This window comes from Pteropus alecto, unplaced genomic scaffold, assembly GCF_000325575.1.
Source record: "Pteropus alecto unplaced genomic scaffold, ASM32557v1 scaffold191, whole genome shotgun sequence".
Lineage (NCBI taxonomy): Eukaryota > Metazoa > Chordata > Mammalia > Chiroptera > Pteropodidae > Pteropus > Pteropus alecto.
In genome coordinates, this window is record NW_006434181.1 from 933,410 (window position 1) to 959,251 (window position 25,842).

Here is a 25,842-nt window from a genome sequence, read left to right on the forward strand (position 1 = left end):
CAGAGTGTAGGGGGGTTTGGGGGGCTGGGAGAATGGGGTGAAGGGTTAAAGAAGTACAAATTAGTAGCTGATAGATGGTCACTGGGATGGGGAGCGCAGCATAGAGAATGCAATTAGCATTAATACATTGGCTAGGTGGAGGGTCAGGGGAGGGAGGGTCAGGGGAGCAAGTGGGGGGGATCATTTTACTAACTATATAGATGTCTAACCAATGTATTGTATACTTGAAACTAATTAAAATTTAAAAAATTTAAAAAAAAAAACAAAAACTAAACTAAATGTAATGTGGTACCATGGCTAAGATCCTGAAACAGAAAAAGACATTAGATAAAAAGGAATTCTGATCACGCTATGAACTTTAAATAACAAATCAATACTGGTTTTTTAATTGTTGCAAATGTACTATACTAATGTAAAATGTTAATAATAAGGGAAACTGGGTGTAGTTTATATGAGAACTCTACTTTAGTTTCATTTTTTTTTTCTGTAAATCTAAAACTGTTCTAAAATAAGTCTATTAAAAAAACAGGGAGGGGGAAACTCCAAATTAAAGGAGACTGAAAAGACAAAAAAATGAAACTGTGACCTTTGATGGAATTTTAGATTAAAAAAAAAAAAACTAAAATAAACAATTTAGGGACAAATGGAAAAAAAAAAAAGAATCCAAGAATCCTAACGAATAATCAACCAATCAACCAATAAGAAAAGCTTTTCTTTACAGTAGAATACTAATGTAAAAGGAATCAGTTTTTCAACCTTGTACTAAAAAAACATCCTGACAAAAATCAAATAATAAATGCTACATCTAATGAGTGAATGTATATGAATATATTTATATAGCCTCAAGCAGATTATTAATTGAAAAGAAAAAGATAACTTTAGCAACTAAGGAGAGTTAATATCACCAACACTGGGACTAAATGGCACAGTACCTCCTGATGTGATGCACTGCAGATGCAGCATCACATTAAACCGTTCTTGCTAAAAACGCATAATCCAAATTTAATCAGGGAGAAACATAAGATAAACATAAACTAAGGGGCATTCTACAAAACTGGTCTCTAAATATATCAAGGTCATTGAAGACAAAGAAAGTCTAACAACTAAATGCACTGCGTGATCCTCAAATGGATTGTGGAGTATGAAAAATAATCACTATAAAGGTTATCACTAGGACAATTGGCAACATTTGAACATGGACTACATGTTGGTGAACAGTATTAAAGCAACATTACATCTCCTGAATTTGATCGTTGTGTTGTGGTTACGTAAGAGAATACCCTTGTTCTCAGGATACACACACGCTGAAGTATTCAAGGGTAAAGGAGCACAAATGCTTGTAAACTTCTCAAATGGTTCGGGAAAAATAATGATATATATAGAGAGGCCAAATATTAATTCCTATGTCTAGAAGATGAGCATACAAGTTATTTGTACTATTCTAGCAGTTTCTATAAATGTGGATTTTTTTTAAATCAGTATGACAAATGTAATTTTTATAGTTTAAAAATGGGGCTAGTTCGTAGTAAGACCTAGACTCAGCCCCTTCTCATGACAAAGTTTGCTAGAAGCTATCCCAGCTGCTCTATGGAACCAGCTGGATCAATGTCTTTGCTCACATGCACTACTGCTACCCACAGGTCCCCCTGCTATCCCACAAACAGTTCCCTCCAGCTGAGTGCCCTTCCCCAACTTTTCTATCACTTTCTCAGGGTAGTTTTTTCAGGTCCCCAGGCCCCACCACCAAAAGCACACATGCTGCCTGTTGCCCTGCTCCCACAGTACTCACCCACCAGTAGCAACCTGCCTCACTTAACACCATGCGCTCTGTGATCACGGCAACAAAAACAGAAATAAAATGAACTGTTTGCAGACCCTTTACAGAAAGGATTAGTGGAGGCCACAAGCAAGAGTCTTCTGGGCTTGCTGCGAGGACCAATGCTCATTATCGAAGATGCAAAATGAATAAATGACAAGAGTAAAGAAGCCAAGAGGGTACCTTTGTGATGGAAAAGTCCAGCCTGACATAGATAATGACCGTGAAGAACAAGATGTAGAAAGCGGCCACCACAAGCAGGGGCTCTTGCAGCATCAGCACCTTGTTGAACGTGTAATGCACCTGGGGAGAGAGCCAGGAAGATGGGCTTTGACAGGTCTGCATGGACTCATAAACCTAGGGGCCAAAAGGGGCTTCAACCAGACCAATAATTATCTGGGTTGCTCTAGCCTACACCCCAGAGAATATGGTGTTCAAACCACTCCAACCCAAGGAAGAAAAGTGAGTAAGTCCTGGCCCCCAGCACCCAATCTCTAGGGAGGGAGGCATAGAAGGCAAAGTAGTGGAGTCACATACCACAATGTCTTGAATGTGCTGTTCTACCAGATTTTTCTTGTAGGCAACAATCACAGGGCGACCAAATGTGTCCAGGTAGGTGTAGTGCAGCTCATCTGGGGCACGGCTGATTTCATAGGGACTGTCAACTTGGATGTTTCTAGAGGCAGATGGGAATGAAATACAGCCTCAGACAAGCTGCACTGACCAACTAGATTTACCTAGGGTTGGACAATTCCAAGGCTCATGGGGTCTTTCAGTTCTAAGTTCGCATTGCACTCTGCTCCCTCTTTAGCACCAGGGAATACTGAACATCCTGAGACAGCTGACCCACTGCTAGAAAGCCCTGAGTATGAGACCATTCTTCTGCTGATGCAATGACTGTCTCCCTGCATCCTGCACTCACAAGGGCTCACCAGTACTGGCCTATTCCTTGGAGTCACACAGTTCACACAGCTCTCCTGTGCACTATACCCAATGGGAGCCTCTCGGGGACTTGAAAAGTCCTCTGAGAAGTTACTCCAAATGAATATGACTGAAAATTTCTTATAGGGCGTAGTGGATATGTCCTGGTTTTGTATGCCCAAACCCAATCATCCTTCTAGTCAACAGCACACTCTAGTTTTGCTTGGAGGAACTACCCATCCCGATAGGATGACCTCCACAGGAAGTACAATCAAATTGCCTCTCCTTCTGGTGATCAGAGTGGATAAGTAACCCAAGAGAAGCCAAGTAGATACTTCCCTATAAAGTGAATCGAGAGCAAAATGACACAACAGCTACAAATAAGTGTTTAGTTTCTCATGCCAAGGGCAGGTGCCCCTGTGAGTGTCTATCAGTTTCAGCCAACTGGACTCCTGGAGATGCTCTGGGGTTGACCTTTCTGAAGCCTAGTTCCTCAACCTACATTATCATTTTATGAGATCCTTCATGAACTCTTCCAAGTTCATTCCTTCCTGCTTAAACTGGCCAAAGACAGCAACTACTGCTTGTAACCACAAAACTCTAATACACCATCTGAAACCCCCTGCCACCACCACCTTCTGAACCTGGTCTAAAGATCCCAGGATAAAACAGAGCCACTGCTCCATTATTGTTCTTCTTTCTATGAACACAAAACAAGGGCTATGTGACTGCCCTGAATTTGCATTCTTTCCTGTTGCAGACCCCATCAGATTCAGGCCGTTACTCTGGCCTGCTGAGGCATCTTTGGATACTGCTCCTGTCGCACAAAGGAACTGTGTGCACGAAATAGTTCATAAATAAATCTTGTTCCCTCATCTGAGACTAACTTTTCTGTTTAAACTCCAGTTAGAAGGTGCCTGTAGGCCTCTCAGTCGAAGCTATGTATTGAGGTACCGAGGGCACCATCAGAGAAATGGGGAGCAGAGGAAAGAGACAGTTACACTCACTTGGCCCCTTCGGGCAAGATGATCTTCACAGTCAGAGAATCTATCACTTGCTCATCAAACACGTGGTCCACAAACCTCATCTTCAGTGCATACTGGTCACCTGATGGATCAAGCAAACACATGCAGTTATGTGAAAAACTGAGAAAATGAGACAGGAGCTAGTGGAAAGTACAGGATATGAACACTCCCATCTTACAGAGAGTAAAGATGCTATCTAAAGTTAACAGACTAGGAGGCTCTGGAAGACAGAGGTAGTGGTGGCAGTATAGCTTTTGGGTCTTCCTCAATTTCCACATAAAGAACAAAATCAAATACCCATGGACCATACTCACAGCAGAACTAGGTAACAAAGCATCTCCACAAACTCCCCAATATAAGGGGGTATAGTCCATAAAACACCAGTGGCCACAAGGCCAGCATATTATTAGCGTCTATGAATGAGAAAGCAGAGGGAAGCAACAGGGCAACTGATAGACCTGAGAAGTGAAGAGCTCCTGACAGACAACAGTGTTCACTGGACAGTGTGGCAGAAAAACTGGAGAAGAGCAGCTAAAACTCACAAGAGTCCTACCCCCGATACAGCAGGTGAGTAAAATGGGTCTGGAGAAGATCTGTAAGTCTAGAGCAGTCTAGTCCCTGAGAACTTTGAAAAGCCTATAAGAGCTCCCCAATTTCCAGGAGAGTATCCTACACTAAGGAAAAACTACTGGAGTAGAATCAAAATTGAGCATAATAGGGATAATAGCAATAGGAAAACAGAACCAGAGAAAGTCCAGAAAGCAAGCTGCCATATTTTTTAATACTACACTAAAACAACAGAGAATTGAGCAATTACAATATTTTCTCCTAAAAGTTCACATTAACAATGAGCAACAGAAAAGTACAAGCCTCTAGAAAAAAATGAAAGCATGCCAGAAGATATGCCCACAAAACCAATCGTAATTGTTCCGACTATTTCAAAACAAACTAAAGATATTATAAAAATGGTAAGTCATAAAAGAGCAATATAAATCAGAATTAAAGTAATTCAGAAAAGTGACAGAACTCAGGAAAAAAATTTAAAAATAAAAATTGTTTTAGAAATGAAACCTAAGCTAGAAGAACTGTGAATAAACAGATAATGCCTTATAAGAGGAAGGTGAAAAGGACAGTTTTAAATGAAAAGATTCAAGAGAAAGTACCAAAAACTGAAGACAGGCAAAGACTCAACACAGAAATAACAGGAGTCCTCACTAGAGAAAATTTTCAAAGTATGAAACTCTAAGTTGAAAGAGTATAATATATACCCAAGAATAGCAACCATTGCCAAGACATGTTCTAGTAAAACTATTAGACTTAAAAGAATGAATTCTGCAGCATCTAGATAAAAAGAGCAAGTGACTTATAAGGGGAAAAATTCAAGTTATCATCAAATTTTGACAGGAACACTTTATAAAGTAACATATTTAAGATACTCAAGGAAAGACATGTAGCCAAGGTTATAGTAAGTAAAAGTAACTTATAAGCACAAAAGGCACTACCTATTATTGACATGTTATGACTCATTCCAAGTGCTTCTTGCAGCATCTACTAGAAAAAGAACTTCAGATCATCAAAATGGTAAGAGGTATCACTCGACTTAAGGACTGATGGTGAGCATTAAATATATAGTTACCTGTAGAACTAAGACTAAAGTTAAAAGAGAGAAAGCAAACTGTCATGGCAATTTTTTTCTGACAGTATACATATAGCAAATCCAAAAAATGGGGTAGAATGGAGAAAGGAAAGGATATGCAAAAAAAAAAAAATTTAACTTTTTGGTAATCATATTAGAAGTGGTAATATGACTATTTTTATTCAGATTGGTGTGTATTAGGGATAGGATAAAACAAATGACTAATTATGGAATATTCTAATTCTGTTACCTAGTGTCTTTCAGAATCAGGATTCTCAACATAGAATTAAATACAGATAAAATATAAAAGCAAAATCACTATAGGTCATACTATAAGTAACCACATGAATTCATAAATATACAGATAATACATACCTAGCTCTGTTAACTGAAAAGGCCTAGAAACTAACCAACCTAAGAGTAAATAGCATTTGAAGTCCTTGGATTGTGGTCTTCAAACACCTTTTTCCACTAGAAGAAACTAGAGCATCAGAGAGAAATGGCTGATTCCAGGTATGAGACAGAAAATATACAGGAATGAGCCAGTAATGCCTTTCCATAAGACAGCAAGGAAGCTAATAGACTACTTAGGGTCATATCAAAATGATTCAGGAACTTAACCTTAAGAGGTGCTCAGTGGCTAAAGATGAGAGAATCTAAGTACCAATGAGGATAATCACTGCAAAGGAATGAAATCTATAAAATGTTTAAATCTATAAGTACATAACGATTTAAAAAAAAAAACTAATTGATCATCAAGTAGATAAAAGGGAAAGAATGAAGTATTTTTCCTGCCTTTTCTATATTGAACTGCAACACTGGGAAACCTAAAAGCAGATAAGAGAAAGTGTCTCCTTATAAATTCCACCTAATAGATGAGAAAGAAATGCTAGAATTACATCAGCAATTTGCAGTTCTCAGTAAAGTACTAGAATCTAGGCTCTGAGCATTACAAAAGGAGACAGCCCAGACACTACTTACTGAATGTCTTTTTTCATTTTAAGAAAATGTGGTTTTTTTAATTGATTGATTGACTTTAATTAGTTCCAAGTAAACAAAACATTGGTTAGACATATATATAGTTTATAAAACGATCCCCCTACTTGCTCCTTCTCTCCTCTGGTTTCCACCTAGCCAATATATTAATGCTAACTAAATTCCCTATGCCATCCTCCCCATCCCTGTGACCATCTATCAACTTAATAAAAGAACATATCGTCACTTGAGTCTTGCTAAAGAGATCAAACCTGAGTCTGACTGACCTTCAAGGGACAGCTGTATTTTGCAAGAAATACGGAAGACAAGAATATGCTGAACTGCACTGAGTAAGCAATCAGCAAAATCCAGGTTATATTACAAGTGAGCTCAAGTTCTTCAATGGATAAATTGTAAGGAAAACAGATGGAGGAAGAAACTATGGATTAATAGAGACTGATAAAACAAATCAGGTGTTTTGAAAAGGGCAAAACTTAAGTAGAGTTTCTAGAGATAAAATCTTGAGTGATAAAACTATGAAGAAATTCAAGAAGGTGGTTACTAAAAGTCAGGATGGTGATTACTCTTGTGAGGAAGGAAGAGGTACAAGGGGGATCTTTTAAGTGGCTGCCAAATTTCAATTTCTTGACCTGAGTAGTGGTTACCAGGTGTTGCTCTTGCAATTATTTATTGAGCTATGTTTTGTGTGATTTTCTATAAAAAGGTTTTAAAAAGAAAGACTCGAAGAAAATATGACAAATCATTAGTTCTGGCTGCTTGTATAAATGTGTTTATTATTCTCTCAAGTTTTATTTTTAAATATCTCAAAGTAAAAGAACTTAAGTAGTTCCATCCAATCATGACTACACTGGAGGTAAAGAGGTTTACTGTTTGAATCAATTACCTTATGCCTGTATTACTTTTACAATAGTAAGTTGTACCCACTCATGAAAAGTTACTCCTTTACAAGATTTCTCAGCCTTTACAAGAATGACAAGAGAACACTCTCTTCCCATCTAGGACTGGCAATTGTAAAAAAAAAAAACAAAAACAAAAACAAAAAAACCCAGACCAACAAACAATAACTGTAGAAAATTAAAGAAAAAGATGGTCTCTCCCTTTTCTATTCCCTTACTATTAAGACTGACCCAAATTATAGAGGTACTCATAGCTTGGGAGGTTGTAGCCAATGGTGTAATGGGTCTTCCATCCTCCAAAAAGAGGAAAGCGAGGCCGGATTTCCATCTCTACGGAGTCATCCAAAATAAGGAGGTGACTGGTGGAAACATTGCCAATCTCATCCCGGTAATAAACATCCTGGGCAGCAGCAGGAAGGATGGTCTATAAGAGAGTGAACATACCTTCTTCAGAGGAAATGATCCTAATACAGAAGACTTTATACACCAAGACCTTCATCAAGGTACTACTCAATTAAAATGGTCCCCAAACTGTTAACAACCTAAAATAAAGTCTAACTTTCCCCAAAACGGTTCAAAATGTCTAGATATTGAATCTACTTCTCAATCTAGATTGGTAAGCAGCCAAATTCTTCTACACAGTAAATAATAAAGAGAATCATAAATACCTTTAAGAATACAGAAAACACATCTGTAAGTTATTTTACAAAGAGGGAAACTAAAGATAAAAGAAATTATATCAAATTACTAGGTGGCAGACAGTTATAGAAGGGGCTTCTCTACCTAATATTCTTTATTGTATCTTTTAAATCTGTAAGCACATGTTGGTAAGGGAGGAGAGGAAGTGTAATACCTTGTTCACACAGTGAGCTCTTTAGTCATATATAAGTACATGAAAATGCTAATAAGATTTCATTTATAAAACAAAAAAAAAATACAAAACTGAATGATCAAATGCTTTTTAAAGTTTAAAAATATAAAAATGTCAGCAATACTAGTGTCTGAACAATGATTTTCCTTTTTCTATTATTCAAATTTGCTTTAAAAAACATGGCCTAGTTATATAAAAGTGGACCATTTTTTTAAAGATTCTATTGATTCTAACTCTGTCACTCAACTACTTGAACATCAATCTTAAGCAACTGTACATAGTTACCTTCTTTCAAAAATCAAGCACAAGGGCAGATATGATAAACTCAGTTTTTCCCAACATCCAAGTTGAACACACCATACCTTAAAAGAACGGATGGAGGATATACCACTATCTGGCTGTCTCTGGTAATCATAGCGTGAAAAAGGCCCCTTAAGCACAGCCCCTGTGTGCTTCAAGTCCACAGTTTCTTCCACAGCAATATTGCCCCAGTGAGAAACCTCAATGACCCGGGTCATGCTGGTGATAGTCAGGAAAGGACTGTTGTTCTCATAATGTACTTTAAAAGTATCCTGCAGAGGAAGGAAACAAGTGGTTCAGAGTTTAAATCAAATTAATTGGAGACAATCTGTATATCAGCAACAGAGTAATTATGATATCTAATGTATGCAATATTTTAAAATAATATTTACTAAGACTTTTTAATGCTATATGGAAATATACATGATACATGTTATTAAATAGAAAAATAGGACACACAAAATTGTTTTACATTTCAACATAAATATCATTTGTTTTAAAAACAAAAACTACACTCCACATACTATTTTATCACAATTATGTGAGAAAAAGAATCTGAAATGCAATACATGAGAATCTCAAAAGATAGGAAGAATTATAGATTATTTCTACTTTCTCCTTATAGTTTATTTTTTTCATTTTTCAATTAAATACTATATTAGTTTCAGGTATACAACATAGTGATTTGACATTTATATAACTTATGAAGTGATCCCCTACCCCAGTTAAGTCTAGTATCCGCCTAACACCATATATAGTTACTACAAAATTATTGACTATATCCCCTATGCTATACTTTACATCCCCCATGACTACTTCTAAGTGCCATTTGTACTTCTTAATCCCTTCCCCTTTTTCACCCAGCTCCCAAACATCCCTCCCACCTCGCAACCATCAGTTTATTCTCTGTATCTATGAGTTTCTTACTTGTTCATTGTGTTCTGCAGATTACATATATAAGTGAAATCATATGGTATTTGACTTTCTCTTTCTCACTTATTTCACTTAGCATAATACCTTCTAGGTCCATCCATGCTGTCGCAAGCAGTAAAGATTTCATTCTTTTTTACAGCCAAGTAATATTCCATTGCACATACGTACCACATTCTTTATACATTTGTCTACTGATGGGCACTTAGGTTGCTTCCATATCTTAGCTATTGTAAATAAGGCTGCAATGAACACGGATGCATATATTTTTTGAATTAGTGTTTTGGATTTCTTTGGATAAATATCCAAAAGTGGGATTGCTGGGTCAAATGGCAGTTGTTTTTAATTTTTTGAGGAACCTCCATTGTGTTTTCCACAGTGGCTGCACCAATTCGCAATCCCACTAACAGCGCATGCGGGTTCCTTTTTCTCCACATCCTCGCCAACACTTAACTGCTGATTTTTGATGACAGCCAATCTGACAGGTGTGATGTGATATCTCACTGTCATTTTAACCTGAATTTCTCTGATGATTAGTGATGCTGAACATCTTTTTATGTCTACTGGCCATCTGTATGTCCTCTTTGGAGAAATGTCTATTTAGGTCCTCTGCCCAATTTTTAATCAGATTGCCTTTTTAGTATTAAGTTTCATGAGTTCTTTATATATTTTGAATATTAAACTCTTATTAGATACATCATTGGCAAATATCTTCTCCCATTCAGTAGGCTGTCTTTCTGTTTTATTGATGGCTTCTTTTGCTGTGCAAAGACTTTACTTTGATGTCGTCCCATTTGTAATTTTTTTCTTCAATTTCCTTACCCAAGAAGACATCCAAAAAAAATATTACTAAGAGCAATGTCAGCATTTACTGCCTATGTTTTCTTCTAGGAATTTTATGGTTTTGGGTCTTATATAAGTCTGTAATCCATTTTGAGTGTATTCTTGTATGTGGTGTAAGAAACTGGTTTATTTATTTTTTTTTTTGGTGCATATATCTGTCCAGTTTCCTCAATACCGTTTACTGAAGATACTATTTACTCCACTGTATAGTCTTGACTCCTTTTTCATAGATTAATCGACCATAAAAGTATGGGTTTATTTCTGGGCTATCTATTCTGCTCCACTGATCTATGTGTGTCTGTTTCTATGGCAGTACCATACTGTTTTGATTACTGTAGCATGGGGTATAGTTTAAAATCAGGTATTGTCATACCTCCAACGTTGTTCTTCTTTCTCAAGATTGCTATGGCTATTTAGGGGTCTTTTGTGGTTCCATATAAATTTTAGGATTATTTGTTCTAGCTCTCTGAAAAATATCATTGGTATTTTGATAGGGATTGCACTGAATCAAAAGATTGCTTTGGGTAGTATGTCCATTTTAATGATGTTGATTCTTCCTACTCATGAGCACGATATATGCTTCCATTTATTCATCTCTTCAATTTCTTTCTTCAATGTCTTATAATTTCCCAAGTACTGATCTTTTACCTCCATGGTTAAATTTAGTCCTAGGTGGTGGTGGTTGTTGTTATGTGATTATAAATGTGATTTTTTTTTAAATTTCTTCAACATTACCATCTTTATTTCAAGCATTTGTGTCAGAATGTTTAGTTTACAAGTATGGAGGCCATATCTAATTGTATAATTTGTTTTCAAAATGATTTTTTGTTTAAAGCTGCATTCAATATTAAAATTACCTTGGGTAACTTGTGATAAATTACATTGTGGATTAAATAGTGTTTTTTTTTTTTTAAACAGAACCTTCCCTGAACATTTAAAGAAATTAATATATTAAAAAAATATATTTGAACTCTTATTCCATTTCTTAGACCATTCCAGTCAATGTACTGTTCTACTTTCTCATTGAGCAGGCCAATTTGCTTGTCTGTCTGCATATCTCATTCACCTGGTCTTTATAATTTCTGTGCAATAACTAAAAGCAAAGAACTAGATGAACTACTATGTAAAAAAGATTACACATGACTGTACCCTACTTCACTTAAATAGTATGTGGGAATTTACAATTGTTTGTGTTGTTTCACAAAATCTCTCATGTCAAATACTAGATAAGCACCTAAGTTATTTCTATTGAATCCTGTTTAGATAACAAGGACAGAATAAACAGTGGGTACAGGGTAGTTAGGCCCTCAGCTGTCAAAAAGCTGCTTCAATTTCCTGAGTGAGACTATAGCCATGCCACCCTGAACAAGCCCAACCCAGTCTGATCTCGGAAGCTAAGCAGGGTCCGGCCTGGTTAGTACTTGGATGGGAGACCACCTAGGAAGACCAGGTGCTGTAGGCGTAAAAAAATAAATAAATAACAAAAAAATTTTTCCTGAGTGATCATCGGACCAGCCCTCTCTTTTAAGGGTCCTAGGTAGTCATTCACCATACCCTGACATGAGCCACATGCTATTATCCTCAATCCACATTTAAAGATCTGAGGGGGACAATATTCCTGAAGCGGAACTCACAGCCTTAATTGTCTAATAGTCCTGTTAACTTGGGGCCCCTCCAGTTATTAAATGCCAAAGCAATTTACACTACACTTGTACATCCTTGCCCCTCAATACATGCTGCCTTGTACTCGGAACTCATGCATACTTCACCTAAGCCCAGGTGATATTGTTCAACACCCAGAATCTAGATTACAAAGGACTGTGCACTTATTTAGGTGCCTATGTTGTGCTCAGTAATGCAAAAAATCTAACTCACCTTCACAACTACCCTGTTGTTGTAGGCTGTTTAGGCTAACTGGGACACAATCACTTGCCCAACACGTTTAGCCCCACACTTAGCATGGTATCCAAATAAGCAGCTGGCCCTAAATGGTAGTTTTTGTAAAAAGGATGTAGCAACACTTTAGCCGGATGAGTTAAGTTCATGTACCTCAAGACTGAAGCCCATTCCCGTCACATACACCAAGCTCTTAAATTGCTCAAGGCCACAGCCTGTTTCTTACTTCCCCTCTCCAAAGAGGCCATCCACACTACGGTTAACTGAACCTGCATATTTCACTGATCACCATGAAGAGATGAGTCGAGATTTACAGGGCAGGCACAGGAATTTGCAGGGTACTACAAATTAGCAGAGCCTACAGGATCCCCAACATCTACCTAGGGCATTTCGACCTTGGCTTAAGGGCTGAATTGTCACAACCCCTGGCAGAGCAGTGACACCTTGTCACTTGTAGTTGAAGGGCTGCTAGCGGGAAACAGAGAGCCCCAGTTATGTGCAAAAGCCTGCTCTGGTGATGTAGCCTGATGCCCGCCAGCCTATGAACAGGCACTACAGGGGCTCAAAAGCAGCGTGTGGGATTTTATCTTTTTGATAGTTCATTACTGGTGCATAAAAATGCAATAGATTTCTGAATATTAACTTTGTATCCCGGTACTTTATTGAATTCATTTATTATTTCTAATAGTTTTTGGTAGAATCTTTAGGGTTCTCTCAATATGTACTATCATGTTACCTGAAAATGAATTTCCAATTTGGATACCTTTTATTTCTTTTTCTTGTCTGACTACTGTGGATAGGACTTCCAGTACTATGTTAAATAGAAGTGGTAAAAGTGGATATCTCTGTCTTGTTCTTGATCTTAAGGAAAATGCTTTCTGGTTTTTCACTGTTTAGTACTATGTGTAAGTGGTGGGTTTGCATTTTATGGCCTTTATTATATTGTGATACGTTCCCTTTATTTGCACTTTGCTGAGAGTTTTATAAATCAATGAATGCTAGATTTTGTCAAATGCTTTTTCTGCATCTATCACTATGACCATATGATTTTTATCCTTCATTTTGTTTATGTTGTGTATCACATTAAATGATTTGTGGATACTGAACCAACCTTGTTTCCCAGAAATAAATCCAACTTTATCATGGTGTATGATCTTTTCAGTGTATTGTTGAATTTGGTCTGATAATATTTTGTTGAGAAATTTCATAAAATCTTTTTTAAGCCTTAATTGCTCCCTCTACCTTTAAGGCCCAATCCTCAGGCTCAGCAATGCAACCAGCTTTACTACCCACAGCAGCTACCCTAGCCACATTAGATAGCACACTACATGTTTCCCCATCCATTTTCCTAACCCTAGGTCTTTGGCCCTCTTATTGCCTCTGCCCAGAATGCCTTGTTTCCTTCTCCCTCAATTCCCACTCCAACTCTCCAAATGCTACTTCCTTTAAAAAGTTTTCCTAAACTACCAGCCTCTATCTATACTCCTAAAATGAGAAAGATAATACAATAGAGTCTTTCCACAGCAGGTTAAAAAACTGAGGAATGATCTTGGATTTCCACCCACCCCACAGCACCCAAGCCTATCAATTAGTAACCTTTCTAGAAGACATTCTCTGAAATAGACAGGGATGGGCTAGACTCCACATGAGCCTACCTGACTATAGGCAGGGATGTCTCTGAAAGGTCCATAATCCAGGAGGTCCTCAGACCGCGTGGGGTTCCCCAACTTGGTGTAGCTCTCAACATTTCGGGAGGCAAGCTTCACACGCATCGTTTGTGTCTTTGTTGGATAGGGAGAGTAGAAATAATGGTTGCCCTCAAACACCACAAACTGTTTCTCTGACTGGGTGATCTGGGTTGGATATGGCTGAAGCACATGGGTATAAACTGTTTCCACAATGACTGAAATCTTGGTCCCAGGATCAAGAGCAACTGGGAGCCTGATTGTGAAGAATCTTCCACTGCAGGAAGGACGATACAAGAGAATTAAAATATTTAGGAAATTAAAAACAGCTAGCAACTCAAAATCACGGCAAAATTTTGTACCCAAGATAAAAGCAGTTATCTTTAAGAAATCACCTTTAACCTATTAATTTAAGCCTTTTAAGACAAATATCTAGATGTTCATCTCAAGGTTATTTATAATAACAAAAGAGCATAAAACAACCTAAGTGTCCAACAATAGGATAACAGTTAAAAACACTCCAGTAGAGAGCCACACAATGGAATATTGGCAGCTACTAAACATGCTTGGAGAGAGAGAGAGAGAGAGAGAGAGAGAAAGAGAGAAAACATTTCCATGTACAATGAAAATAAGTCAGTTATTTACATGTACATAAAAAAAGTACTTCAATGAGTGTGCCACATGTTTAATGGTAACTGTCTCAGAGTAGGATAAGTTTCATTTTGCTGTTTTTTTCCAATTTGTTTTACAATGGACTTGTATCACTCTCATAACCAGAAACAAACAAAGCTACTAGCATTTTAAAGAAAAAAAGATGGCCTGGAAACTACTAAAATCCATAGAGTATTAACTCAAAAATACATCTGAGTTTTCTACGCGAGGAGACCAATTCTTCATAGACCCAAAAACGACTAGTGGAAAACTGAAGGCCTTTCAACATGCTTCCATAGTATTTAGAGTTCTCAAATGTCTTTTTTTTTTTTTTAAGATCTAATTGGCTTTACTGAATGAGTCATGAATTGGGCAGAACACCATCAAGTAAATAAAAAGGCACTTCTGAGAGTTCTTAAATGTCTTCATCGGTCACTTCATTATACTTCATAACACTACTCTGAAGTACCAATTCAAAAGATAATAAGCCCTATACCTTCTCCAGTAGTAGTCTTAACCATCTCTTGACTTCCAGTCCAAATCTGCTTTTCATCCTATTCTCTGTCCTGAGCTCCAAACTCAAATTTTCAGATGTTCACTAGACAGCGCCACTGACCACTCCCAGGCAATTCAACCTATCCATTATCATTCATGATCCCAATTCCCTAACACTAACCAGTTCTAAGCTAGAAACCTCAGGCATTTTCCAATGCCTCACATTACCCTATCCCCAATATTGGGTTCATCCTGCCTTAGAATGTCTCTCAAATTCATCCCTTCCTGGCTTTCCACAACTTCAATTCAAACCCTTACCTCTTGCCTAGATTACTAGATCTCTTCCTAATTAATCTCCTAATCGCTATCTCCCTCCAGCCCAGTGACACAATCTGATGGTGTCGCTCCCTTAAATTTCACGTTAAATATTCCTAACATAACTGAATCTTGCTTTGATGATTCAGAGACACTTCAGAACCATTCAGTGCTCCAAAGTCATCATATGAACATCAATTCTTATTGAAATGCAAAGCACCAGAAAATGAAGGTTTCTGGTTGATAAAGGCTGGACACATAACACAGAGCTGACTATACCAGTGTCTAAGGAAGCAGTTTTCTATAGCTCTTCTGCTGTACCTTATGGTAGAACATTTTGTTAAGGACCTGGTTTTATTAGATAAACTAGAGCAATTACTCATTTACTGAAATTGATTTACTGAGAATCTACTATGAGTCACTTTCTGTAGCAGGAAAGAGTAATAAAGACAAATCTGCGTAAAGTGTGCACTTATAACTAGGAATAAAATAGTATGCTATTAAAAAAAGTTTTTAAATGTTCCGAGCTGACCATAGTGTAAAGTCCACACTCCTAAGAGTGGTAAATAAAACACTCCTAATACTGACCTGAGCCCTCTTTTTACCATCTCCACCCACCTTCCCCTGAGCTCTAGCCACCCTAAAAGCACAGTTAACCAAACCATAAAATGTCAGATCTCTGTATCTTTACAGATGTCTCTGAGTGGAACTTCTCACTGGTTAGTCCTCTTAGTGAGTAAGTCAAAATTTACTAAGCACTTACTATGCACCAGGTTCTAAGTACATTTTATGTATTAATTTAGTGAATTTTAACCATGATCATATGAGATAAGACATTTTTATTTTACTAAGAAGGAATATAAGGAGCAGTTTTCCAAAGACACATACCCAGTAAATAGTAACAGATAGGATTTGAACCCAGGCAGTAAGGCTGCATAAGACCACAATCAACTATGTCGTCCTGCCTTTCCAAGAGATGTGCTGCAGGACGTGAACCAGTGCCAGTAAACACAGAGTCCTCAAACAGCCACAAAGGGAGAGAAGTCTCTAAAATATTACGAGGGAGAGTTTTTAATAGCAACTTATTTAAGGCTAACTCAGACCTGACATCCTCAGGGCTGGTGAGATACCTACCCATTTCATACATTCTGAGGCTACAACAGAAAAATCAAGGTAATCACCATGCATTATAATTTGGCTCCTCTGATGTTTTTGTATATGAAATTTAAGCAACTCAAGGAGGATTAAGTGTAACAAAAGACAACTATAAAGATCACACAGAAAATAGGAACTGTCAAATGTGGAGATAAAAATATTTAAGTGGGATCACACAGAAACTGAAACTATGGTCCAGAACAAAGACATATAAGTTGTCATGTTAGGGTTATAGGACAAGTGACTTGTTTAATGTTGTTATTAAGCTTTATATAGATTAATAAATTTAAATATGATCCCATTTATACCCATACATAAAACCACGGACATATGCATAAAAAAAAAAAAACAGTTATTGTTAGATAAGATTCTCATTATTTTTTAAAAATTCAAAATGAATGAGAAAAAAAGTTTTTAAAACTCTGCCAAGCAGGGAGGATCGATTTAACATTTTCTGAATCACATGGGGACAGGCAGTTGTTAAGGCGCGATGATTTGCTGGTCAAGAACTACCTTATTTTATTTCTTTCTATGATAAACTACAGCATAAGCTAAAGCAGGGTTTTTTTAACCTTAGCACTACTGACATTTTGGGGTAGACAGCTCTTTGTCTGGTGGGGGTACCTGTCTTGGGCAGTGTAGGGTGTTTACTCTACTAAGAATCACTGAGCAAAAAAGCAAAACAGGGTTTTTTAACCTTAGCACTACTGACATTTTGGGGTAGACAGCTCTTTGTCTGGTGGGGGTACCTGTCTTGGGCAGTGTAGGGTGTTTACTCTACTAAGAATCACTGAGCAAAAAAACATCTCTTTTCCCCACATCATTCATTCAACAAATACTTCAGGGCCTCATACATACCATGCAAAATACTGATAACTGAAGCTGGGTGATAGGATATATGGGGGTTCTTTAAAAAATTCGTCCTGCCTTTTTTGTGTATTTGAGAAATATCTTTAATAAAGTGTTTTAATATAAACAACTAATAAGTGCCAGGCCCCAGACTGTTAAAGCAGAGAACAAGGCAAATCCAGCCCCAGTCTTAATAGAGCTCAGTCTACCTCCTGCAAAGAAGCATCACGTTCCATACCCTGAACTCTTGAAAGGTGAGATATGGGGGTGGGGGAAGGGCCGTCTGTCCCTTGGAAACAAGATAGTAGCTAGCCATTGAAGGGAGGATATCTGCTGAGTTCTCACTGGTTCCCCATCTATTGTTTAGGGATCCCCATCCCCACGTTAATTAGACCAGATATGGAAAGTAACTACTTTCTTGTTGTAAAACAAACTGCCACTGTTAGGGGAAACCAATTTCAGCATTAGTGATCAGAAGAGACATCATAATGGGTCCAGAATACATTATAGCCTGTTGCTTGCTATCACACACTATATTAACTGAAACAGCCTCTAATATGTCAGGCACTTCCTAAGCAACTGTTTCTCCTACCTTATGATTCCAATCCTGATAGGATCATCTTTAACAAGAAAAGTCAAATATATAGATATTTTGACCGTTACGTTAGCTTACCTTTTACCCTTAATTTTGGTTTCTCGTACTTCCAGGTTGTTCTCTTCCTCATCTTCTCCCTTCACCTTATAAAAGGAAAAGGAGGTTATTCTTTTTTGTATTTTGGCCTCTAAATTTCAAGTCAACAATTAACCAACAGCCTTAGAATGTCCACATTAAAGTATTCAAACTACTAGAACTTTTTAAAGATTGAATTCTGGTTTCAGTAAAAATTTTTTTTTTCATCTGAAACACAAGAACATTGTCAAAGACTTACTTTTAGACTGAATAAGCTGTATAATAAACTCTATAACAAAAATACATTTTCCTAAATGATCAAATACACAAATACAAATAAAAAATTACACTTCCAAATACACTTCACACTTCAAAATATAAACACCTGAAAGGTTTCTTTCTGGGAGTTTTTCTTCTTCATTTACATCCAAATACACATATGCATTAGAAATAAATACTAATATTTATTGTTGTAGAAGTCTCATGCGTGACCAAAATTGTTTTTACTTGCACAAGTTAACAGTGGGAAGGAGCCAATGGCCACTGCTTGACACACTTCTTTATTCTTATCCTTTACTGCAGCAGGATGTGTAATCAGGATGTGTAACAGGATGTTAACTCCAGCGGACTGCAGGGTCTTCCTGAGAAACAGCTGGTACCTCAAATTATGAGACTGTAGAACAGACTATAAAGAGAAAACTTACACACACTGCCTATCTCTTTACCGACACAATCTCTACCAAAAGAAAAAAATTATGACTACCTTTTAGCATTGAAGCACTGATTCTCAATAGAGTATACAAGGCTATAATGAGGAAGCTATTTTTAATATTTCAAAAAGCCTAATAGTCATCATACAATCATCCTCAATAAAGTCATGCAGGCTAATAAAATAACAAGTTCCATTACTTTGACTAGAATCTTATCACAACGTGAACTCATCCATTTCACTGTCTTAGTAAGAAATATTACTACTTACTTAATAAAAGATTAGAAAGACAAAAATACTTCAAATGTAAGATCCATACAAGAGGAAAAATAATAAGACGGGTCCTTGGTAGTAAGAAGATGAGGAACCACTAGCAACTCATCAATTATCAGCCCTGGTCCCTTCTACCAGTTTCTAAAATTCTACATATAGGGTTGAAGGTAATCCACAGAAAATTTTTTTTTTTTTTTTGAGAATGAGAAGAACTAAGCAGAGGCTACTGAATTTGGCTTTAAAAGCTCTCCAAGCATCTCTGAACTGTTTCAGTTCAGGTTGGAATACAAATTCATAAGCTTGCAAACTCGGTCTGCAACCAAAATAGGTTCCTTTTTTTTTTGCCCCAGCAGTATGGCTATGAAAAAATTAGCAACCTCATCGAAGGCTCCAAGTCAATTGTTGGAAAATACACTTTGTTAAGTGTATCACTCAGTTATATTTCCCATTGGGACAGGGGTATAAAGGAGCACATATACCCATCATTTAACTGGTCTTTCTCTTGAGATGAGAATGCAGGTATTATACCTCAACACAACCCTATCTCACAGCCATCTAGGCCAGAAGAGGTGAGATGGTAAAGTGAAGAATATACACACAGTTTGAAACAAACCTAAGCCCTGACTCACTCACCACTCTAAAACTTCATATAAGGAATTAAATAACTCAGTCTTCCAGAGTGCAGACTACTTGCCTACATTAAACCTACATCTCAAAGGGTTGTTATGAGGATTAAATGAGACTACACTTAAAATATCTACAATATCTGACACAAAGTAGATTCTCAACAAGAAATCAGTACAATAACCCAGTTTATAAGCATTCTCCGGCATGATGGCATGATTAGTTACTTTCTGCTGTGGTCTTGTTATACTGTGGCAACCTCATTAAATCAGGACTAGCTTTTATAAAATAATGGGATTAATAACATTCAAAACAATCAAAGGTGGCAGCACAAAATCAAATCAAGTTCTAACCGTCTTTCCACAAACCTTTGAGAAGAACTGAGCATTTCATCATGGACAAGACATGAGAGAGAATAGGACTCATTTCAGAAGTATAACCTCTATAAACTCAATTTATAGCTCCAGATTCAGTCAGAAAGTAAGGTGTGTTTAAAAGCAATGACACTGTAATGACTATTATCCTCTTAATAATTGGGTAATCACTTAATGGATGTTGTCTAATGAAAACAGTTAATAAAAATCAAAGCTCTGTATTTGTATATTCATTCCCTCTATTCCCAAAGCCAACATTTTCTTTCCTTGAGAGAATGTAAAAATGTTTACTGAACCACTTGAAAATACACACACAAACTTGTGAGCTAAAGTTTAAGAATGAGAAACTGGACTTTACCTTTCTGTACAATTTAAAAGGGGGCTATATTACTTGTATGATTTTTAAAACTAACTTTAAAGATAAAAATTTTAAGAGTTCATTAGCAACCTTAAGAGTGTTATATTAATAAAGGTTTCTAATGATTCGAATTTAAACACAAAACATATCACATTTCTAATTGTATTGGATGATGTCTAGAAAGAAGCACCTACAAAAGGGCCGAACACTGAATTAAAGAAACGAAATTCATTTTGCCACATTTATTCGCCCTCCAGTCGGGCTACTACGTTGTCGTGAAAAATGGAAGGGAAATATTGCACAGGTACACTGGCACGCTACTAGGCCCTTCGCAAAGGCTAGTGTCTTCGTTTTACCGGGGCAGAAGGTTCGCTCCGCCCAAGGTCATCAGCACGGGGCCGCAACAGCTGCCCAAGAGAGGCTTGTTCAACGCAGAGGTGCGGCCCGCGTGGGAGCAAGCTTACGGTGACGTGTCCTGAGCGGGGGAGCTGCCGCCCTGCCGCCCAAGGCTCCCCGTTTCCTCAGAGACTGAGAGGGGCGCAGGGTCCGAGGACAGCCACTTGGAAGAAGCAGAGGCCCGCTCACTCACCTGCACGCCAAGGTGTGCCAGCCGGGCCTCGATCTCTGGTTCCAAGGCCAGAAGGAAGGAGGTGGCGCGGGACGTGGAGCCTCCGCCCGGGTGCGCCAGTACCACCTCGGCCGTCACCTTGGCTAGATGGCTACTCAGGTCCACCGTGCGCTTCACGTCCTCGTTGACCAGAGGCGGTGCCTCGGAAGAGGCGCGGCTGTGCGCCGGTGCCCAGGCCCCGAGCAGCAGGAGCAGAAGCAGGCGTGAAGTATAGACCTCCATGACCAAAACAGAGCTGCGCCGCAGGCCGCGCAGAACACCGCAGCCCCACCTCCGGCCAGCATGCAGCTGCTCATTGGGTCCAGGCTGGCGCCACAAGATGGCGGCACCCGGCGAAAAAGGACCCCGTCTCCAGGGCAATGGGCGGCCCGCCGGCGCCTGATTGCACGAGCCTTTATTTATCTAAGTCATACAGGAACCAACTGCTTAGGAAAGAGAAAATAGTAAGTTTACATTGGAGGATCCGGGCAGGCACCACCTTAACCAAGTGATGGTTAACATCGCCAGTAAGAAATAGTGACATCTCTACCCACTACGTGGTACACCCAGAAGGACACCTCACGTCTCTGGTATTACCACAGAATTGCTGAAGATGCATAACCTCAGTGCAACAGTAACAAACATCAGGCAAACTAAAAGCACCTTGACTTTATCCCAGTGAGATCCATTTCAGACTTCTGTCCTCCAGAACTGTAGATATATATTCGTGTTGTTTAAGCCACTAAGTTTGAAATAATTTCTTACAGCAATAAGAAAGTAATAAAAAAGGAAAACTCTCTGAGGACAAGGATGCTGTCTAGATTTTTCATCCCATGATCCCAGCATATAGTACATAGATGGTCAATAAATATTTATTGAATGAATAAATGAGCTTTTCATTATAAACATTATTACTCCATTTATAGATGAGTAAACTCATCTGTCCCCAAAAGGGTAAATGATGAGTAAATGGTATGTTATTTTTATTTTAGAAACTACTGTCAAAATATTCTCCCTAAGCATTGAAGCCATTTACATTCTCTCTTCATTTACTATTGAGACCTTTGAAAAAATTATACTCACTCCCATATTATTATTATGTAAGATGTTCACACAAGAGAAAGCTGGGTGAAGAATGAGAGGAGCAACTTGCAGCTATGCAGACTGCCAGTCTGAGAGCAGACAGGAACACTATCTACTATTTTTTCAACTCTTCTATTAATCCAAAACTCAAATCAAAAGTAAAAGATTTTTAAGGAGATGCCATTAAGTGAAAAGCAAGCCACAGAATGAGAGATCATTGGAACACATTCAATAGACAGGACTCATACCCAAAATATACAGAAAAATACAAATTAATAAAAAGACAGACAACACAGTATATTAGACATTGATATAAGTTATGAAGTGATCACCCCGATAAATCTAGTACTGATCTGACACACATACTTACTATAATACTACTGACTATATCCTTCATGCTATACTCTACATCCCCATGACTATTTTGTAACTACCAATTTATACCTCTTAATTCCCACTCCCACGTCACCCATCTCCCCAAACTCCCCCCAATTGGCAATAATCAAAATGCTCTCTCTATCTATGAGCTTGTTTCTGTTTTGTTTGTTAATTTATCCTGTTTCTAGATTCTACGTATAAGTGAAATCATATGACGTTAGTCTTTCTTTGTCTGACTTACTCCACTTAGCACACACAATAACCTCTAGGTCTAGCCATGTTGTTGCAGATGGCAAGATTTCATTCTTTTTTTATAGCTGAGTAATATTTCATTGTATATATGTGCCACTTCTTTATCCATTCATCCATTGAGAAACACCCAGGTAGCCTCCATATCTTGACTATTGCGCATAATGCTGCAATAAACATATGGATGTACATATCCCTTCAAAGTAGTGTTTTGGGTTTCTTTGGATAAATACCTAAAAGTGGGATTACTGGGTCCTTCTTTGTCTCTTGTTATAGCCTTTGTTGGAAAGTCTATTTTGTCTGGTCTAAGTATTGTTACCCCAGCTTTTTTTTTTTAATGAAATATTTTTTTCCATACATTTACTTTCGGTTTGTGTGTGTCTTTCGATCTGAAGTGAGTCTCCTCAGCTGCATATGTAAGAGTTCTGTTTTCGTATCTATTCAGCCACCCTGTCTTTTGATGGAGCATTTAATCCACTTACATTTAAATTGTTGGTATATAAGTAGCTATTTCCATTTATTACTAATACGTATCTTTTTTTCTTTTCTTCTTCTTCAAAAAGTCTCCTTAACATTTCTTGTAATACTGATTGGTGGTAATGAACTCCTTTAGTTTTTTCTTGTCTGGGAAGCTCATTATCTGTCCTTTGCCTCTAAATGATAGCTTTGCTGGGTAATCTTGATTGCAGGTCCTAGGTTTTTATCACTTCGAATATTTTGTGCCAAGCCCTTCCGGCCTGTAAAGTATCTGTTAAGAAATCAACTGACAGTCTTAAGGGAGCTCTCTTGCAGACAACTAACTGTTTTTCTCTTGCTGCTTTTAAGATTCCCTCTGTCTTTAACCTTTGGCATTTTAATTATGATGTGTCTTGATGTGGGCCTCTTTGGGTTCATCTTGTTTGGAACTCTCTGTGCTTCCTGGCTCATATATTTCCATTGCCAGGTTATTTCTTCATTATTTCTTCAAATAGGTTTTTAATTCCTTGCTCGCTCTTCTTCTGCAAGTACCCCTATGATGCGAATGTTGGTACGCTTGCTGTTGTCCAGAGGCCCCCTTAAACTATCCTTTTTTGCAGTGGGGAGAGTTGTGTTTTTTTTTGTTTTTTGTTTTTTTTAATATTTGCTGTTCTGATTGGGTGTTTTCTGCTACCTTATTTTCCAAATTGCTGATTCCAGTCTCTGCTTTATCTAACCTATTATATTCCTTATTTCGGTTATTGTATTCTTCATTTGTGACTGGTTCTTTTTTCTATTTTCTATCTCCATTTTTATGTTTTCTATCTCTTTGTTGAAGTTCTCACTGAGATCACTGAGCATCCTTATAACTAGTGTTTTGAACTCTGCCTCTGGTAGATTGCTCGTATCCATTGTGTTTAGTTCTTTTTCTGGAGCTTTATTCTTTTCTTTCATTTGGTAAATGTTTCTTTGTCTCCCCATTTTGGCCGCCTCCTTATGTTTGTTTCTATGTATTAGGTAGAGCTGCTATGTCTCCCAATCTTAGTAGAGTGGCCTTATGTAATTGGTATCCTGCACAAGGCCCAGTGGCACAGTCTTCCTGGTCACCTGAGCTGAGTGCTCCAGGTATGACCCTTGTGTGGGTTGTGTGTGTCCTCTTTTTGTAATTCAGCCTTGGTTGCTGTCTGCATGTCAATGGGAGAAATTGACCTTCAGGCCGATTGGTTGTGAGGACTGTCCTTGACTGCAGTAGAGGAGCTGTTGTGCAGGGGCTAACTCTACAAAGCCAAATTCGCTTTAGCAGGCACTGTTTCCTTCCCAGCCTGCTCTTAGAGTGTGTCTCTTATGGAAATGGCTGAGTAGTGCTCTGGTGTTGTCTGAAGCTACCTGCCAGGTATGTTGGTTCTGGGGTTTCTTGGGAGGGTTTCTGTTGCAGGCCAAGTTCAGCCACTACACGTGCACTGCCCGGAGCCACTCGGTATGAGCTACAAAGTGATCTGAAGATGCTTGCCACTTGTACTGGGCTTGGAGGTGCCTGGGAGAGGCTAAGCTGCAAACCGAGGCCAGCTGCTGCTAATGCCAGGCTTAAGGCTGCTTATCAAGAGGTATAGGGCATGCCATGGGCAGATTCTGCTTGTTTGGAGTTTGTGAACCTTTGAAAGATTTTAGGAAAGTTCTAAGCATAAGCCAAGACAGGCCATTTGTATGGGAAAGCCACTGGAAGTGGCTTGAGTGGGCCCACAGGTTGGGTGGGGTGGGGTCTCATAGAAGCAACAGGGCAGAGCGACCAGTATGGAGACTCAGATATGACAGGCAGTCACCTGTGTCTGCATGCTGGTTTAGGGAAAGGCTCAACAAAGGAACAATTGATTCTACCAGCACTTCTGTCTGGGAGGAAGCTGCCCCTCTAGTCCTCACCCTGAAACCAGACAATTCAATTCCTCCTCATATTTCCCTGGTGCCTTTTGCACTGGTGCCACAGTGCTGGAGCTCAGCGTCAGTGAGTCTGTCAGCAAGTGAAATCCATGGACAGGCCTTTTAAGAGTCTGTCAGCAAGTGAATCCATGGACAGGCCTTTTAAGAGAAATGCCTGGGTCACCAGCAGCCCTCTGTCTCACTCAGTCACAATTTCCACTGGTTTTCACAGCCAGAAGTTGTGGGGACTTCGCTTCCTAGAACTGGAACCCTAGGCTGGGTAGCCTGGTGTGGGGCTGGGGCACTTCTGCAACTGAGCTAGCCTTCCGATTTATGACTGTCACACATGAATATGTATGGGGCCGGTGTGTTCCACATCTCTGTGCTTCCTACCAGTCTCAATGTGGCTTCTTCTATATATCCTTAGTTGAACGCTTGTGTTCAGCTAGACTTCAGGTGATCCTCAATGACGACTGGTCTGTAGTTTGGTTGTAATTTTGATGTGGTCATGAGAGGAGGCCAGCACAGTGTTTACCTACTCTGCCATCTTCACCTGAACTCCCTAGAGCTTTGTTTGTAATGATAAAAATTAAAAACATCCTATGTAGTCATCTATCAAGAAACAAAAGATAAAGACTTCTGTAAATATTATATGGATAAGAAAACAGCAGGATACGAAAGTCCTCCATAAATGCAATAAGAACATTGGAAAAAATGGTCAAAATCAATGTTTTTAGAACTTTGAAAATTAACCAAAATTTGTAATACCCTAGGGAATGTTTATTTAAGAAAAATATCTGAATATGAGGAAGAACAATGAAACAATGATTTGGTGTGTGTGTGTGTGTGGCATTTTAAGTTGATTTA

The 25,842-nt window shown here is 38.3% G+C and overlaps 1 protein-coding gene, 1 non-coding gene and 1 pseudogene across 2 annotated transcripts in view; 1 reads left to right on the top strand and 2 right to left on the bottom strand.

Moving 5' to 3' along the window:
• The window catches only part of RPN1 (ribophorin I), a 27,044-nt gene extending 5,829 nt beyond the window's left edge, over positions 1 to 21,215 (bottom strand). The window contains exons 1-8 of the mRNA XM_006909038.3: positions 20,878 to 21,215; positions 17,954 to 18,018; positions 13,786 to 14,092; positions 8,524 to 8,733; positions 7,522 to 7,714; positions 3,745 to 3,844; positions 2,354 to 2,492; positions 2,000 to 2,119 (exon numbers count right to left, since the gene is read on the bottom strand). Of these exons, the coding sequence (XP_006909100.1) occupies positions 2,000 to 2,119; positions 2,354 to 2,492; positions 3,745 to 3,844; positions 7,522 to 7,714; positions 8,524 to 8,733; positions 13,786 to 14,092; positions 17,954 to 18,018; positions 20,878 to 21,138 (1,395 nt within the window). The 5' untranslated portion in view covers positions 21,139 to 21,215. The remainder of the gene's footprint in view (positions 1 to 1,999; positions 2,120 to 2,353; positions 2,493 to 3,744; positions 3,845 to 7,521; positions 7,715 to 8,523; positions 8,734 to 13,785; positions 14,093 to 17,953; positions 18,019 to 20,877) is intronic.
• Positions 11,578 to 11,696, top strand: LOC112477512 (annotated as a pseudogene).
• Positions 12,573 to 12,705, bottom strand: LOC112477513. Its single transcript, XR_003045484.1, has one exon. It is a non-coding gene; the product is annotated as a small nucleolar RNA SNORA76 (small nucleolar RNA).
• Positions 21,216 to 25,842: the final 4,627 nt, after the last annotated feature.